Source organism: Delphinus delphis, chromosome 3 (genome assembly GCF_949987515.2).
Source record: "Delphinus delphis chromosome 3, mDelDel1.2, whole genome shotgun sequence".
In the NCBI taxonomy this organism is placed as follows: Eukaryota; Metazoa; Chordata; class Mammalia; order Artiodactyla; family Delphinidae; genus Delphinus; species Delphinus delphis.
In genome coordinates, this window is record NC_082685.1 from 39383701 (window position 1) to 39399078 (window position 15378).

General features: G+C 40.1%; 1 protein-coding gene across 2 annotated transcripts in view; it reads left to right on the forward strand.

Moving 5' to 3' along the window:
• The window catches only part of EBF1 (EBF transcription factor 1), a 398056-nt gene that overhangs the window by 314787 nt on the left and 67891 nt on the right, over nucleotides 1–15378 (forward strand). For both annotated transcript variants that reach the window (XM_060008445.1, XM_060008444.1), the window contains one exon: nucleotides 5929–6055. In XM_060008445.1, the coding sequence (XP_059864428.1) occupies nucleotides 5929–6055 (127 nt within the window). The remainder of the gene's footprint in view (nucleotides 1–5928; nucleotides 6056–15378) is intronic.

Sequence of the window (15378 nt, forward strand, 5' to 3'; positions counted from 1 at the left end):
TGTGGTACCACACTTAAAAATGATTTCTTCTGATTATAATATTCTGATTGCTGAGAAGCCTGAAAATTCAGGGAGATAAGCGGAGGAAAATATAATTACCCGTAACTTTACCATCTAGTGGTAACTCCTCTTAACACTTTGATGATTTTCCTTTTGGTCTTTCTTCCATGCAAATATATATCTAATTCTTATATAATCACATGCAATACATATTGCACAAAACTGATAGTATTCTACTTTTGATTTTAGTAATATTTTTCTCATAATAAAAGTAATACCTGTAAATGTATGAATTTATTTATTCCAGAATTATATATATGATTATTATTTCCTGTGCGAGCACATGCATACTCTCTCACACACACAAATAAACACAGAAGTACACACACACACGCACACGAGGAAGAATCAGGAGAGACAGAAGATGTATCACATCTAATGTCATCAGTCTAGAAATAAACACTGCTGTTGGAGCATTGATCTTTTGTGGCCCACTTTTTAGTATTGCTTAACCATTTTTTTCTTTGTTTCGCCTTATCCCTTCTCGCTGGAATGAGTCCCAGACCTTTAGACATCTTCTTTTTTTACCACTTAGATGATATCTGAGCAGTAGTCTCATGCAGGGACCTGAGTGCTGGGCCAGTTGGATAATTAATTTTAAGAGCAACTTAGGGAATGAGGGTTAAATATTATCAGGTTAAGAACAGTGAGTTCTTATGGATAGGGATTGCTTGCTTAATGCAATCAAACATCTAGTAGAATTCTGGTCCAATTTACACAAGTATTTATTTCAGAAATATTTGGGAAATATCCTGTATGTAAGGCATCCAGTTTAATACTTTAGAGGATACAGATATGAATTAGACCCCGTAGCTGATCTTAGGGACCGTCTAATGGGAGAAAGATGTGTAAGAAAATCTTTATGGCACAAAGTAAGATAGGATGCTTTCTATAGTATACATTCCGTACTTATATAAATTCTTACAAAGGTGCAGGTAACTGTGGATCAGGTAAAACTTATTGGAAGAGAGAGCATCTGGTGAGGGTCTTAAAGAACAAGAGGAATATCATGGGGGAAAATTTAGGCAAGAAATGGCATGAACAAAGCAAAGATGTTAGGCAAGGCCGTGGTGTTTTCATGTATCCGCATGGCCTTCAGAGTGTGGAAGGGCAGAGTGGGGAGGGTGACTAGCAAGGGTGATCAGCTGTCAGGCCTTAGAGCACCTGACTACCATGCCAAGGAGTCTGGACTATACACCATACACAAAGGGGGCAGGTGAGGTTTTGAGTCAGGGCATGCTGTGGTGAGATTGATTTGAAGAAGATAGTTCTGGCGGAGAAGGTAGAAGTAGAGAGAGGCCATTTAGAAGGCAGTTACAATATTGCAGTCATCTGAGTAAGAAATGGTGACAACCTGAACAGGATAAAGAAGCCAGGCAAGGTGCCAGTGGAATTCAGTGGAGGGTAAAATCAACATGACTAAAAGAAAAGTTGAAGGGAGAAAAAACATAAGATGATCCTAAGTTTTCTATTTTGGGTGATTCAAAGGAGAGTGTTCCCTTAGCTGAGAGAGGGAACACAGGAGCAAGAAATTCACTTATAGGTAGGAAGATGATAAATTTATCTTGGGTCCTGTTGAGATTGAGGTGGCAATAAGACAAGTTCAGGGAGATTCTGTTACTCTGTTTTTCATAAAAATGTGGTGCTTGGCCAAAGAGATCAAAGCTACAGGTGTGGATTTGGAAGTCAGTTTAGGCGAGGTGATTGAGCCAATGAGTGAATTCAAGAAATGTCAGGCAAGTGAAAAAGAAAGAGATCTAGAACAAGCCTTGTGAAATTTCTACAGTTAACAAGTTGGCAGAAAGAAATAGTTGGCACATGAAGAGAACAGGAACCAATGAATATGAGAGGAGCCCTGGAAAACACTTAACAGGCGTAAGAGATGGGTTTTCTTCTACTGTTTCGAATAATGTTAGTTAACTTGCTTGACCCTCAACTTTTCTCAACTGGAATACATATCCCATAAGGATGGGTTTTAAAAGAGTGAATGTGAAAGTGCTTTGATAAACCATCAGATGCTCTGCAAGTCTTAGGTCTCAAAGTTAGTGTCACAGAAGTGAAGAAAGTGTAGACTTCCAAAAAGGAAGAAAGTAGTGTCAGATGCTACAGGGTTTCAGAAGAATATTTATTTTTAGCTCGTTTGGTTTGTGATTTAAGGAAGTTAAGTCAAAAGAGTGAATCTGTTCTCTAATCACTTAGAATAGAATTTCCCAAAGTGTGGGGTACGTGCCCCCTGGTTGTACAAGAGACCATTTTGGATTCGACACAGACATTAAGTAGAACTGAATCACATCATGAGAAAGTGATTTTCCTTTTATTTCTCTTTTAATCCTTCTGATTTATGTTAAGGGACAAAGTCTCACTTGGGGCAAAGAAGTCTGTAACGTCCAGCACTAGCTCAACTCCCTTTTCAGTAAACCCACGCAGGTTGTCAACATTATCTAGCTAGGATTTAACATCATGTTAACCTTAAGATTACCACCCACAGTTCCTTCTTATTTTGGCAGGGGATACCAGTTGTGATAATAATATAGCTCCCTTTTAAAATAAGTTATTTTAAACAAAAAGTTAACCAATTAAAAATTTTTAAGTACATAATTGTATAGGTGGTTTATAGATATGGCAAAACTAAGAAAGCGGTATTCCGATGATGGAAGTTCGGAAAATTTAGACTTACTGGAGCCCTTCCTCCTTCGGTAACTTAGAGGGGCTGCCTTAGTTCAGCCAGGTTGGAACAATGTGGGAAATTTATCCTGAGATGGGGGGAGGGGGTTGGAGGTGGGTCTTGAGTTCTAGACTTCCAAATCTAGACCCTGTCTTTTCCCTAACATGTTGAGTCAATTTTCGAAGCCACTAGACTTTTCTGGACTTTTGTGTCCTTCGCTAATGAAATGAGAGTGTTAGTTTTAAATGATTACTAGCATTCCTTCCCGTAATAAATACTGTAATTCTTTGAGTGATTAGTAATTAAGCCTCTGCTTTCAACTGACAGAAGTTAGTTACAAGTTTTTCCTTCTGTAAGCCATCAGTATCATGTGTCAGTGCTAGAGCCTGTTCCCAGACTAACATCCACAGCAAGGAAAACATCAACAAATTCACTCTCTAATGATGATTCATATTCTACCTCATTTGCGAAGGATAGTTATTTCAAGAATGAATCTCTGCTTTAGTTAGAGTGATTGATTAAAACTGAAAATAAAATTGTAAATGAAAATTTGTTTCAATTTCCTGAGCCTAGTACTTTATGCCAACACCCCACTCTCTTAGTTTCTTTGCAGTCATATCTAATCAATTTGTAAGGCCCATGAATTTTGTTTCTTAGTGTATCAACTCATAGGTAATAAGTACTTATGCTTAAAAAGATGTCTCAATTGTCTGCTGATATCTTTCCATCTTTTAAAATGTATTTCCCCTGAGAAAAGGGAGGGCAGGTGAAGTATTTTGTAACTGGCTGAAAGTTCTCCTAAATATTCTCGTGAATTAATGTTACTCTACAGTCCAAGCAACTCTTAAGATAGAAGCGTACCACTTATTTGGAATATAACTATATGGCACCTTCCACCATCAAAAACATAGCCAAGGACCAGGCAGTAAGTGAAAAATGGATATAGCATGTAGATTAACACACACACACAGTCTTTGGATCTGAAAATTTTGAGTTTGATAGTACCTTTAAAAAGTTTAAAGGTATGAATATAAACAATTTCTTTTTTATGATCAGATAGGAAGAATTTGTTCCTGTCGTTTTTTGAACTGCATTGGGGTCACTTTTTTGCTCTTATTTGCTCTAACGAGCGTGATTTGTGCAAGCAGTTTAACAATTTATGATTCTGTTTTCACATCTGAAAAAAAGCGATAAAAATACTTACGATCGTTCTGACCAAATTAGTGTTTGCAAGTAAAATCCTCGGCAATGTAGTAGATAACCTAGGTACTCAACAAGTGTTAATCCCAACATTGCACAAACACTGTCTGATCAGTTGAGATTAAACATGCACTTGATTTTGGAAGGTCATCTTTTACTGCTCTTCAGAGCCTCTTTTCTTCTCCTATTCTCTATATAATAGTAAACTTGATTTCCTGATTTGGATGCTTAAAGATTAGAAGAGCAGTATAGAAAGTGCAAAGGACACCAGGAGGAAAAAAGACAAAAAAAAAATGAACAAAATAGAAATAATTTAAAACTCATAGGTATCCAGGGCCATTTAGTGCAGGGGAAAATAGCCCCTCATACCTCAGTGGTGACTTAGGGCTTTTCTGTATTATAGAAGATATATAGATCTAAGATAAATAGAGCTTTGATACAAGATATAAGAAGGGGTGTTCCAAACGAAAATCTTGATTTATCAAGGCTAAATTAAATTATATATACTTTGCTTACTTTAGAAAACATACAGTGCATTTTGGAAGAATTTCAGTATGAAAAGGTCAAAATCTTAAATATTTTTTGTGCTTTTATGGATAAACCCTTAGCCGTCTGAAAAACTTAGCCATGGAGAGCTCAGTCTCCAGGGGTTCCACATAAGCACGGTATTACTGAAGTATCTTCTGTGTATTTCCAGCTAATAAACTAAGGGTCCACACATTCTGTGGAAGAGGATAGGCATTTCTAATTACTAAGTTAAAATGATTTTTATGCAGATGACCTTTATGTTTCAAGAAAGAGCATTTGAAAGAAATTACTTGCGGATTTTAGCAGTAGCAACTTTCTTACATTCTTTCTGCCAGGACTTTGTGCTAGGACAGTTTACCCAGGCAGGACGCAGGGGCTGGCATTTGTGGGTGTCACCTGGATTCTCATGGTGTCACCTGTGATTCTCTGGGCAAAACATTTGAATTTGCACATTGAAACAAAAGCCCTTTCTAAGTTATAAGAACAGCACAAACATGAGTTAGTATAAACTCAAGTGATCACCCATTGCCTACTGACTCAGTACCGCAGCACTGATCTAAATGCGTCTGAAAGGAATAACGGATGGGCTGTTGCACACACCACAGAGAGAGCACGCAGAGTCCAGCACCATCAGAGAGGTCAGCCAGTCAAATACCAGGGCTGGGGTTTTCAAAGAACCAGATAATGCCAGTTTTATGGCCGTTAATAACATTTTAGTTATATAAACAAAGATACGAGTACTAAAAAATAAATTCTGCTTTGCAGTGTACTCTGGCTGCCAACAGGGTTCAGAAATGACCTTTCTCATTGTGCACGTGGCATTGCATAATGGACCACTGATCATCCTCCAGCCCCCTCCCCAACTTTCCATTTCCCTTTTATGGACAGTCCTTAGTTCTGCTAGATCCCTCAGCTATTTCAGGGAGGCACATTCTTGGGTTTCCCCTTTAAAGCTCTTTGATTGTGCCTCTGGTAGTTAATGCACCAAATGGTCTTCAGGGACATTTCCTACATGTGCTCTGCAGCTAATCAGAGCACCTTGGCCCACTGATTTCCTACCTCTGTGTTTTGCACATGTTTAAGGGCTCACTTCAAACACCAGGCCCACCAGCTTCTGGAGAGGAGGGGCAGAGCTCAGCTCTGATTTGGGTGTCTGCTTCAAACAGAGATTTTCCAAAGGATATCCTGTAGTAGATAAATCATTTCATTAGGCCAGGTTCACTTTTCAAACCAGGAAGCAGAGTGCCTGCCGTGTAGGAAAACTCAGATAAAGTTGTTATGGCTGTGCTCAGAGCACTTGTAAATATTGTCGTCAGTGTCTTTTATACAGGTTCCATCACGATTGTATTTAAACACTGACAGGTTAATTATGTGTTTGAAGGCTATGTTTATTGAGAGCTGATAAGAAACATATGAAATGAGTCCTTTACATAATGCAGTGACAATGTTTTTTTTCCCAAATGTCTCCCCCCTAGTTGATTACTCCTCATGCCATCCGGGTGCAAACTCCTCCTCGGCACATCCCTGGTGTTGTAGAGGTCACATTGTCCTACAAATCCAAACAGTTCTGCAAAGGGACACCGGGAAGATTCATTTACACAGGTAAGAACTACTGCAGATGGTGGACAGAGCTGCCTTGGCCTTGTGGGTCTTTGACGCTATCTTGTATATATGTGTGTGTGTTATTCTAAAATCTATTTTCTCTTAAGACCCACTTTCCTTCTCCATTTCACCCTATGTTTGACCAAATGAGGTGCTACTACTAGTACTACTACTATCATTATTTAAGAATTCATCTGGGTGTCCGTGTTGAATGACAGGATCTGTTGAAATCATGGGTTGGATACCTAAAGCAGCAGCATGAGAAATAAGGGAAGAGGAAAGGAGTGCTCGACAATCCTGAGTCTCTCTGGATGTTAAACCATCTGTGTGGCAGTTCGCTTGCTTTATGGAGTAGGGGTGTGCTTTAATGCCCAGTACGACGTTCCTCTAGCTTGGTCGTGGCACTTGTATTAATGACAATTGGTGATTTTCGTATTTCATTCTGGATTGGTGCTTTCTTTCCCTGTAAGCTGCATTTTTCTCCCCCCCCCGCACCCCCGCAACCGACTGCCCCCTGCCACCCCAAAGAGCCTTGGCACGTGGACCTGCCTTGCAGTAGGAAGCTAGGGTTATAGGGTGAATGTGAATTTCCTCCCGTCACATGGGGAGAACCAGTCATGTTCTCTATGGAAATACATCAAGTGCATAGTCTGAGTGCCCAGTGTGTACTTGAAGAGATCCTCAGATTGTTGTGTGCAAACCAGACAGTCTTTAGGGAACCAAACAGATCCCTAACCGAGGGATCTTTTTTGCAATCCAGATTCTGATTCAGTAGCTCTGGGTGGGACCTGAGACTCTGCATTTCTAACAAGCTCCGAAAACGAGGTGGATGATCCTGGTCCAAGGACCACCCTGGGAGTGGTAACATTCTAGGTCCTCTGCTGAGTAGCAGTCATCGCTGGGTAGCTGTCTCCAGAAACTGGCCCCATGTTTCCTTCTTCATTCAATAAAGGACCAGAAGGCCAGCTTAAGTACAGAGTGTAAGTTGCTTTCACACAAGGAGACTCCAGAGCATGAAGGGATAACTGTGCTAACACATCCTAATTATAACCATACAATTAAATGGACAAATTTTATTTCGCTGTGACATTTTACCTCGAAGCATCTTTCCTTTTGTATTTTAACACTACGAACAAAACCGACCGTGCTTATTAGTGACTCTCCACCCCACCCTCAAAATTATAAAAAACAATTAATGCATCCTGACCCTTGGAAATGCCTCCCAGCCCTTTAAACAAAATGTAGGTTTGGTGCCTGCCTGACTATTAGTTTTAGTTAATTGAAAATTATAGGATTGACCCAAGAGGAAAATTTTGTTTGCACTCCAATCACTTTTACAAATTAAGGAAAATTACCACAATTTTGTTTAGCTAAGGTTTCACACTGAGTTCAAGAAATTAACTCAGCCGTCCCAACAAAGTCAGCACTTTGTTAGTGAGCACTTGAAAAAATAATAGTCTATCTGGAGTTTTGTGGTGTATACAAACGAAGCATAGAGAAAGCGATGATGCTTTATAGAAGTAGGCCAAGTGTTTTTAATTAGGCTCATTGGTTCAGCGTAAGTTTTGAAGAACAATCAAACTAGCAGATTAGCTGTTTCTTTTAAAGCTAGGATTTCTTGCCATTCATTTTTCCCATGAGAACTTCCACATAGCGCTATTTTTTTTTTTTTTTTTTTTACAAGCCTCATTATGGGCCTGCAGGAAAAGGACCAAATGAAACTTCTGATACTGTAACATTCCCCACCATCATTCCGATGGATGGGAGTTTTTCACAATGTTCTTCACTGAACTCAGTGTTCTGGAACATATTACAAAACCACAGAGGCCAAATGTTTTCTCTGAGGAGTTTGGACTCTGTTTTTGGCCGAAAACATTTAGGCCTCGCTGGCTGCTTATTTACTCTGCCATTAAGGACAAGAAAAGGAGAAGAAAAAGAAGAAGAAGAAAATGCTCGTGTGATGGGAGGAACGAGAGGCGATCAGGCATGATTCCGCTTTGGTGACAACGTCCCTGCCCATTAATGGTTCCATTTTGTGGTCAAGACTCCTTTAGAAGAAATTATTTTTAATCAGTGTTCAACGAAATATCCCCTTGAGCCACCTGGCCATAAAAGTTAAAAAAAAAAAAATCATCCCCATTAAATTACTTAAGTTCTCAAAAGAAAATAGCTAGGGGACCCATCGTTATTGGGAATTTTTTTAACCATTAAAAAAATTGCTATCAATTTAAGAAATCACATCTTGGAAAACTTGTATGAGATGGGAATCAAGATCAAAGTTTTGTAAAAGCGGCCGATTTGCAAGTCTAGCAAGGTAGTTAAGGAAAAGAGAGAGAAATCCTGGGTGTGCACTCCAGGATTTCCCGCATGTGTGTAAGTGTGTGGGAAATTTAAAGTATGAAAAAATGCTTCTGCTGATCTTGCCTCAAACTGTGGGCAAGAGACAGGAAGACTTAGTTTTTTAAGTATTCTAAGAGAGACTCTCACCTCTCCGTGCATTGGAAAAATAAAAGTTTCAAAGAAACTGGTACAAAAACTTCCCTGTTGATGTAGCTGGCTGTTCACAGTCACTGTGACATTACACCATTTCTAGCAAAAGGGAGTCTCTGTTAATTTCTGAACTACACCTGGAACTCTTGATCATTATCATGAAGTGTTTATGGCTGCTGCTGCCAAGCCTCTGTGATTTGCTCAGTTTACCTCTCTGCTTGTCACCACTTTCTAGCGGAGGCACAGGGATGGGTTGTAAATCCTCTCTGTTCTTCATATCCGAACAACCGCTCAGCTCATTGGAAACCTGCAGCCCTCCCCTTCCGTCCACCCACAGAAGCTCACATTTCATTTTCTTTAACATCCACGGCATTTCAAGATGTGAGGCTTGGTTTTCTGGGTGGGGTGAGCTAACAGTTGTTTCTTAGTAGAATATCACTTGGAATTTTTCCCTTTAAAAAGAAAAAAAGAAATGTCCTAGGACTGAAAAACAACAGCCCAAACTAAGGCACTGTTGTTTTCTGAGAGTGTGTGACAGGGTTTGGGTGTGTGTATGTGCAAGTCTCTAAAAATCTATAATAGATGAAAAAAAAAAAAAAACCCACACAACTGAGACAGGAACAGCCTGGCCTAATCTATGCAAATAAAGGCAGACTATTGGGGGTGGGGGGAAAGAATCTGACTAAACACAGATTGCCTGCAAGCTGGCTCCACTGGTAGGGACAGGAGGGCAGCTCTCCATCTTCGGTGCTTCAGACCAGGGACACGTGAGGTGTTCTCAGCTGCCAGCTGTGCGGTTCTCTGGTGTTTGCCCAATCAGAGTGAGGGAGGAAAGTGAAGCCCAACTGGATCAGAATAAAAAAGCTCAGGAGCGTAGCTCATCCCTGATCTGATTTATTGTGGCCACTTATTCTTATGTAAATGTAGAGCAAGGCTGACTTTACATTTTAAATCATGTTTTCTAATAGGAGGAAACAAAAACCCTTTCTGAGGACAGGACTGTTTTCAAAGCCCTCGTTAATCGTGTGTCTGGTCCGTCAGTCCAATGGGAAGTCAATCTCCATAAACCTCCACTGCCCTGGAAGGGGTCTCGCCAATATCTTTGTTCTTCTCGTAGCTTGCTTTCCTGCAGTTGTTATGTCTTGAAGCGACTTGGATCTCTTAGAATTGTAATCTCTCCCACTAAACTTTGAGTAACCTTGGGAGCTGATAAGAGACTCCCAGGAGGCTTTAGCTGCTTCTTCAAAGTTCTTAGAATTGGTTTTTCCTCATAAGAGGTGGCCAAATCCAAATGTACTTTTTAACTTCAGTCCAGTTCTTCCTCCACTGGACGGGCTGCTGACTTTGGGAAAAATATGACTGGAGACATGGGCCACCAGGATGTTGGACCCGCTTAGGTGTGCACCAAGAGCTATATACTGCCTACTGCCCAAAAGGTGGTGAAAGGCCCCAGTGGATGATCATCTAACAGCTCAGATGTTTGTGTAGGTCACATCTCAAATCCCTTCTACCACTGGGTTCTCCTATTCTTAACGTTTTCTGCCAAGCTTCCTGCCCCTGTGAAACATACATAATCCTTGTATGTTAGTCTCAGAATCCACTTTGACATAAATATTCTTCCTGGAAATGCTTCTTGTTTGTACCTCATGCCCCAAGTTACTTTGCATGTAGAAGGGGCCATGTTGGCTGAATATGTTCCCTGAAACTTGATGACATGTACCATGTCTTTCAAATATTCCTTTTTTCTTCCCATTCCTCTTATGTTCTCCCTCTGCCCCCACTCTCTCTTCTTCTTTCTTCCCTTCTCCCTCTTTTCATTCCTTCCCCTTAGTCTTTCCCCCCTCACTTCCAAGGAGATGATGTAGCATAGTGATTGAGTCCTTGGGTTTAAGAGATGATGGGTGTAGCTTGAACTCTCAGCTCTGCCACTTACCAGACGGGTTATTTTTGGGACATTGTACGATGGCTCTGAACCACAGTCGCCTCATCTTTACATTATCACAGGGAATAATAACTTACTGGGGTTGTTCTTAGTATTAGGGAAATGTGTATAAAGCACCTAGGGTGAGCTAGCATGAGCACTTGGCCAGATATTAGTAGTTTCCATGAATAACTGATGACCATTATAATTATTCATTCATTCATTTGTTGCTGAGTCCCTACCATGGTGTAGTATTTTATATGTGTTGTTTATCTTCTCCACCATGTTCCTAGAGGTCTAAGAAATGTCCTTTAGGAATTTTAGCAACAAAACTATAGTCATCGGTAAATTAAAGAAGCAACATCAATCAACCACAAATACAAAGAGCACAGTGTAAGGCAGCCAGAAAAAGATTTATAAATGTGACGATAACAATTTTGATATAACAAATATTTTCTTAGAACCACCTCAAACAATACGTATTTTAAAAAGGCAGCCCAGATTTATAAAATTCTCAGGTGTTGAATTTTCAGGAACAACACACACCTGTTCTCTTATTTCCATCCCAAATTTCAACCCCTGATCTGGAGGCCATAGTAACATGGGTACCGTCTATCACCAACCCCCTTCAAAGGTGTTTAGGTTATAATCAGCTTCAATCCCCGTTCAAGAGGTTTCAGGGAGAAAGCTCTCTTTTTAGTTCTTGGAAACCTCCTGCACAAATGAAGGCTGCCATCCTGGGATAAACAAAGTCATCAGTTTTAGGGAAAAAGTTTGCACCTAATGAATCTCTTGTTCTTTAGCCTCTTCTTAAACTAGTTCATTGCCAGATTAAGCTTCTGAAAAGCCACTTTCATAACATGTCCCTGCAGAGAAACCTTCCCTATCTACTCCCTGTATGTAAGATGTAGCCCAAGCCCCTGGGCTTGGCATTCACAGCTCGCTATGCTCTGGGCCCGGTGCTTCCTCGTCTCCACTCAAACCAGTCTCCTCACTATGCCTCACGCTCACTTCATGTTTAGCTACCTTGGACATGGTGATTCCTCTGTAAGTTCCAGTTCAAACTCTTATTTCCCCTCGGAGGTGTTCTCTGGCCACAGTAGCAAGTGGCCAGGGCACTGGGCTGAGATCAGGGAGGTCTGAGTTCTAGTCCCAGCCCTGCTGCTAACTGGCTATGAGACATAGGACAAGTTGCTGACATGCTCCAGACTACAGTTTCTTCATAGTAAAATGAGCCAATTGGACTAGGTGATGTTGATGTTCCCTATGGCTCATCTTGATTGATTGGAAGAGTCTCTGTCCTTGGATCTCTTCTGTCACATGTGCTTAGATGGCTCATTCATCATTCACTTCCTTCTACTGTTGGCTCTCTTCTTTTGATCTTAGGTAGACACATCTCAAGAAGTCCACAAGCTGCTTGAGGGAAGAGCGAACCTTCCCTAATCTTACACTGTTTTGCCCACTGTGTTGAAGCACCTTGACTTACTTGACTTACATCTTACTTGCAATAGGTGTTCTCTAATAATTGACTAACATATTGCCCAGAAGCAATGGGTCCTCATTGATTTTTGTGCTCTGGATGACAGGGAATGCAAATAAGAGCTGTTAATTAAGAATCTATCCCTTTTAACTTGAACTTACATGTAGAGAACACAGTCACTGGGGTTTTTGTTAAAGAAAAAAAAATGGGGTTCGATCTATATTATATATACGCTTCATTTTTTTGTCTGTAAAATGAGGATATTTTAACAGTACCTGCATCTAAGGAGTCAATAAGTAAATGTATGTAACATACTCCTGGCAGTGCCTGGTACGGTATGAATGCTCCCTAAAAGTAAATGCAGAAAGAGAGAAGCAGACAATAGGAATGTTTCTCTTCAAAATGCAAAGAATCGGTTGCTAGGGCACATTTTGTTTGGTATTATATGTGTGCCAGCTTTCATCTGATTAAGGAAATTGTTTCTTTCTAGGCCTTCGAGTCAGAATCAAAAGATCTCGGTTCTAATTCTGATTTTATGACTTTCTTTTGTTAGTTCATTCACTCATCTCACAAATATTTGTGGATTGCCTGTTCTATTCTAGGCAGTGTTCTAAAACCATGTTGAGCAAAACCACACACAGTCCCTTTTTTCAGGGATCTTGTAGTCTAAGAGGGAACGTGGATATTCATAAGTTTACAATTTCAAACCTGCTAAGTGCCCAGAAAAACAGGAACGGAGGTTCAGACAAGAATAAAACAAAGGGCTGCCAGTCGGTCAGTTGGAGGTGTTTTCTCTCAGATAAGGATGCATGAGCTGAGGTTTGAAGGATGATTAAGTGTTAACCTGGCAACTGATGAAGGATAGGGGTCAGGTGGGGTTGGGGAAAGAAAACGAGTGCTCCAGCCGAGAGAGGCATGTAAGAAGGCTCTGAATGGGAGGAAACGTGGCATCTTGGCAGGCTGTAAAAATTCCAGTGAAGCTGAAAAATCAAGAGAGAGGAAGAGAATGGTGAGAGAGGAAAAGAATGGTGAGAGAGAAGATTGGGCAGAGACAAGCCTTTGAAGCCTTGTAGCCAGCGGGAGGAGTCTAGTTGTCATCTCAAGAGCAATCCTTAAGTGGTCAGGTGGACATAACCAGACTTTCATTTTGGGAAAATAAAAACAAAAACAAAAAACTCTGGCTGACTGGAGCACAGGAAGCCAGAATGGATGTTGGAAGACCTGTTAGGATGCCATTGCAGTATTCCAGGAAAGAGATTTGATGACTTGACTTTGGATGGTAATGGGTAGAGATGGAATATAGTGAGAGGATTCAAGCGGGTATTTAAGAGGGAAAGTGGACAGGACCTGGCGATGTGTTGGACGTGGGGGTGAGGGGATGGAGGGCTCAGGCCCAGATTTTTGACTTCCTCCCACTTAATAGACGGTGGGGTCCTTCCTTCTCTGGGCATCCGAAGGGTCTTGTGAGTATCAGTGAAAGAATGGGCATGAAAATGTTTTGTAAAGGGTAATATTCTACACATATGTTAATTGTTATAAAGACAGGCCTAAGCAAACTCAGGAAGAATTGAGGAAAGGAAGGCAAGAAAGCGTTTTCTTTTATATCAGATTGTTTTCACTTAGGATTCAGCTGAAGGAGGGCTGTGTAATGAACACTTGACTAGCAGTTTTGCCTTAGCAGTGTCCTAATTGGAAAAGACCCAAGAAGAAGGAAAAATTAACAGGCTGCTCCTGTCCACATGTCTCAAACATTACTCCAAATGAGCCATTTACACACAAAGAAAAGAATTCAAGGCAGAGGGAATGTTTATTCTTTTTGCTTTTGTGATCTAAAGGCTAAGTCCCAAGCTGCTTCTCCGCTGCCAAAGGGAATTTTTTCACAAAATATGATTGCTCCTGATCTGATGTACATTGATGTGATTGGTGATCCTGAACCCACTGGCGTTTGTAAACTTAAACACTGTTGGTGCCATAATGGGGACAACAGCAGCAAGAATCACTAAAAGTAACCCATTGTACTTCTGTGACATCTATAAAATGAAAGCCGTTTCTGCAAAGAATAGAGCTGGTCTGAAGGGAGCATATTATTTTGCATATTTTATGTACATACTTTCCAAGAAATACGACCTTTATTTCCTTTTTGGAGTGGAGTATAATCAGGACTTGAGTAGCTAGTGTAACAGGATCATTAAAAGGGATATTTTCACTGACATTAGAGGTCTAAATGGCCACTAGGCCTTATATACAACCTTGGCTTTTTCCTGTCTACCCAGAGTTAATAAGTGATAAGGCCAGGAGAGAGATAAATCACAGAAATCCCTGTCCAAAGAAAACATATTGACTACAGCCAAGCAAATAACGGACCATAACCAACAGTCCCATTCATCATTCATGTAATAGGGATATAAAGTGTTTCCTACCAATGAAACCGTATAGAAGGAAAAGGCAGATAAGCTTCCCCAATCTAAGGCATGTGATTTGGTTATTAAGGGACATGAACTACTTGTCACATGGCTTTAATCTTTAAGATGTGTTGCCATTTCTAAACTATAAATTTCTAGTCAGGGATTAGAAAGCTATTAACAATAAAGGTAGGAACTGAGTTTTATATGCACTCTTGCCAAGGTAATGCAATACTATAAAGTCTTGAACCTCTAATCTATTTAGTATAATATAACATGATTTGGTTTTCAGAACCAATAAACTATTTGGAGATTTTCAAGGCTGTTGTTTTTGTTTTTTACCCAGCATCATGATAGATTAACCCTTCAGTTTTTAAACTATGTACCTTGAAATGGAGGACAGTGAGTGGGAGGGAGATGAAAATAAATTTTTCTTTTTCTCCTTTCCTAAGATGTATTCCAAATGTTGGACGGAGGATTATTTTCTATTTTATTTGTCCACAGTTACAGTGGTACGGATACTCGTCTTTCTGTTCATTGTTAACTAAGTGGTGTGGTGCCCACTAGAGCATTAAAACTTGTTTTTCTTTCTTTATTGCAAAGTTGCCCACACTGATTTCAGATAATTTAGGAAGCACCAACAGAAAATCATTAAAATAGTATTAAAATTGCCCACATTTCTGCCAGTTCTTTAAACATAACAGTACATGTTAGCTATTCATATTATTTTTAGTGGCATATGTCTTGTCTTTTTCCTATGCAGATTATCTGCGTCATTACCAAAATAGGGTGATACCTTACATAATATTAATTTGTTCTCTCACTTAACTATCATAAACATCAGGGCATTATGAATTTAAAACAATTTTTAGTCTCTCATAATCATTTCACACTTCAGTAGAATCTCATCGTGAGATACAGCTTCATCTTCTCGTTAAAGCATAGATACGTTGAGTCTGGGTTCTCATCTCCTTTAGTTCCTGAGAAACATATAGCACGGGGTCATTTGTCCCATACCCTCGTTCTTGGC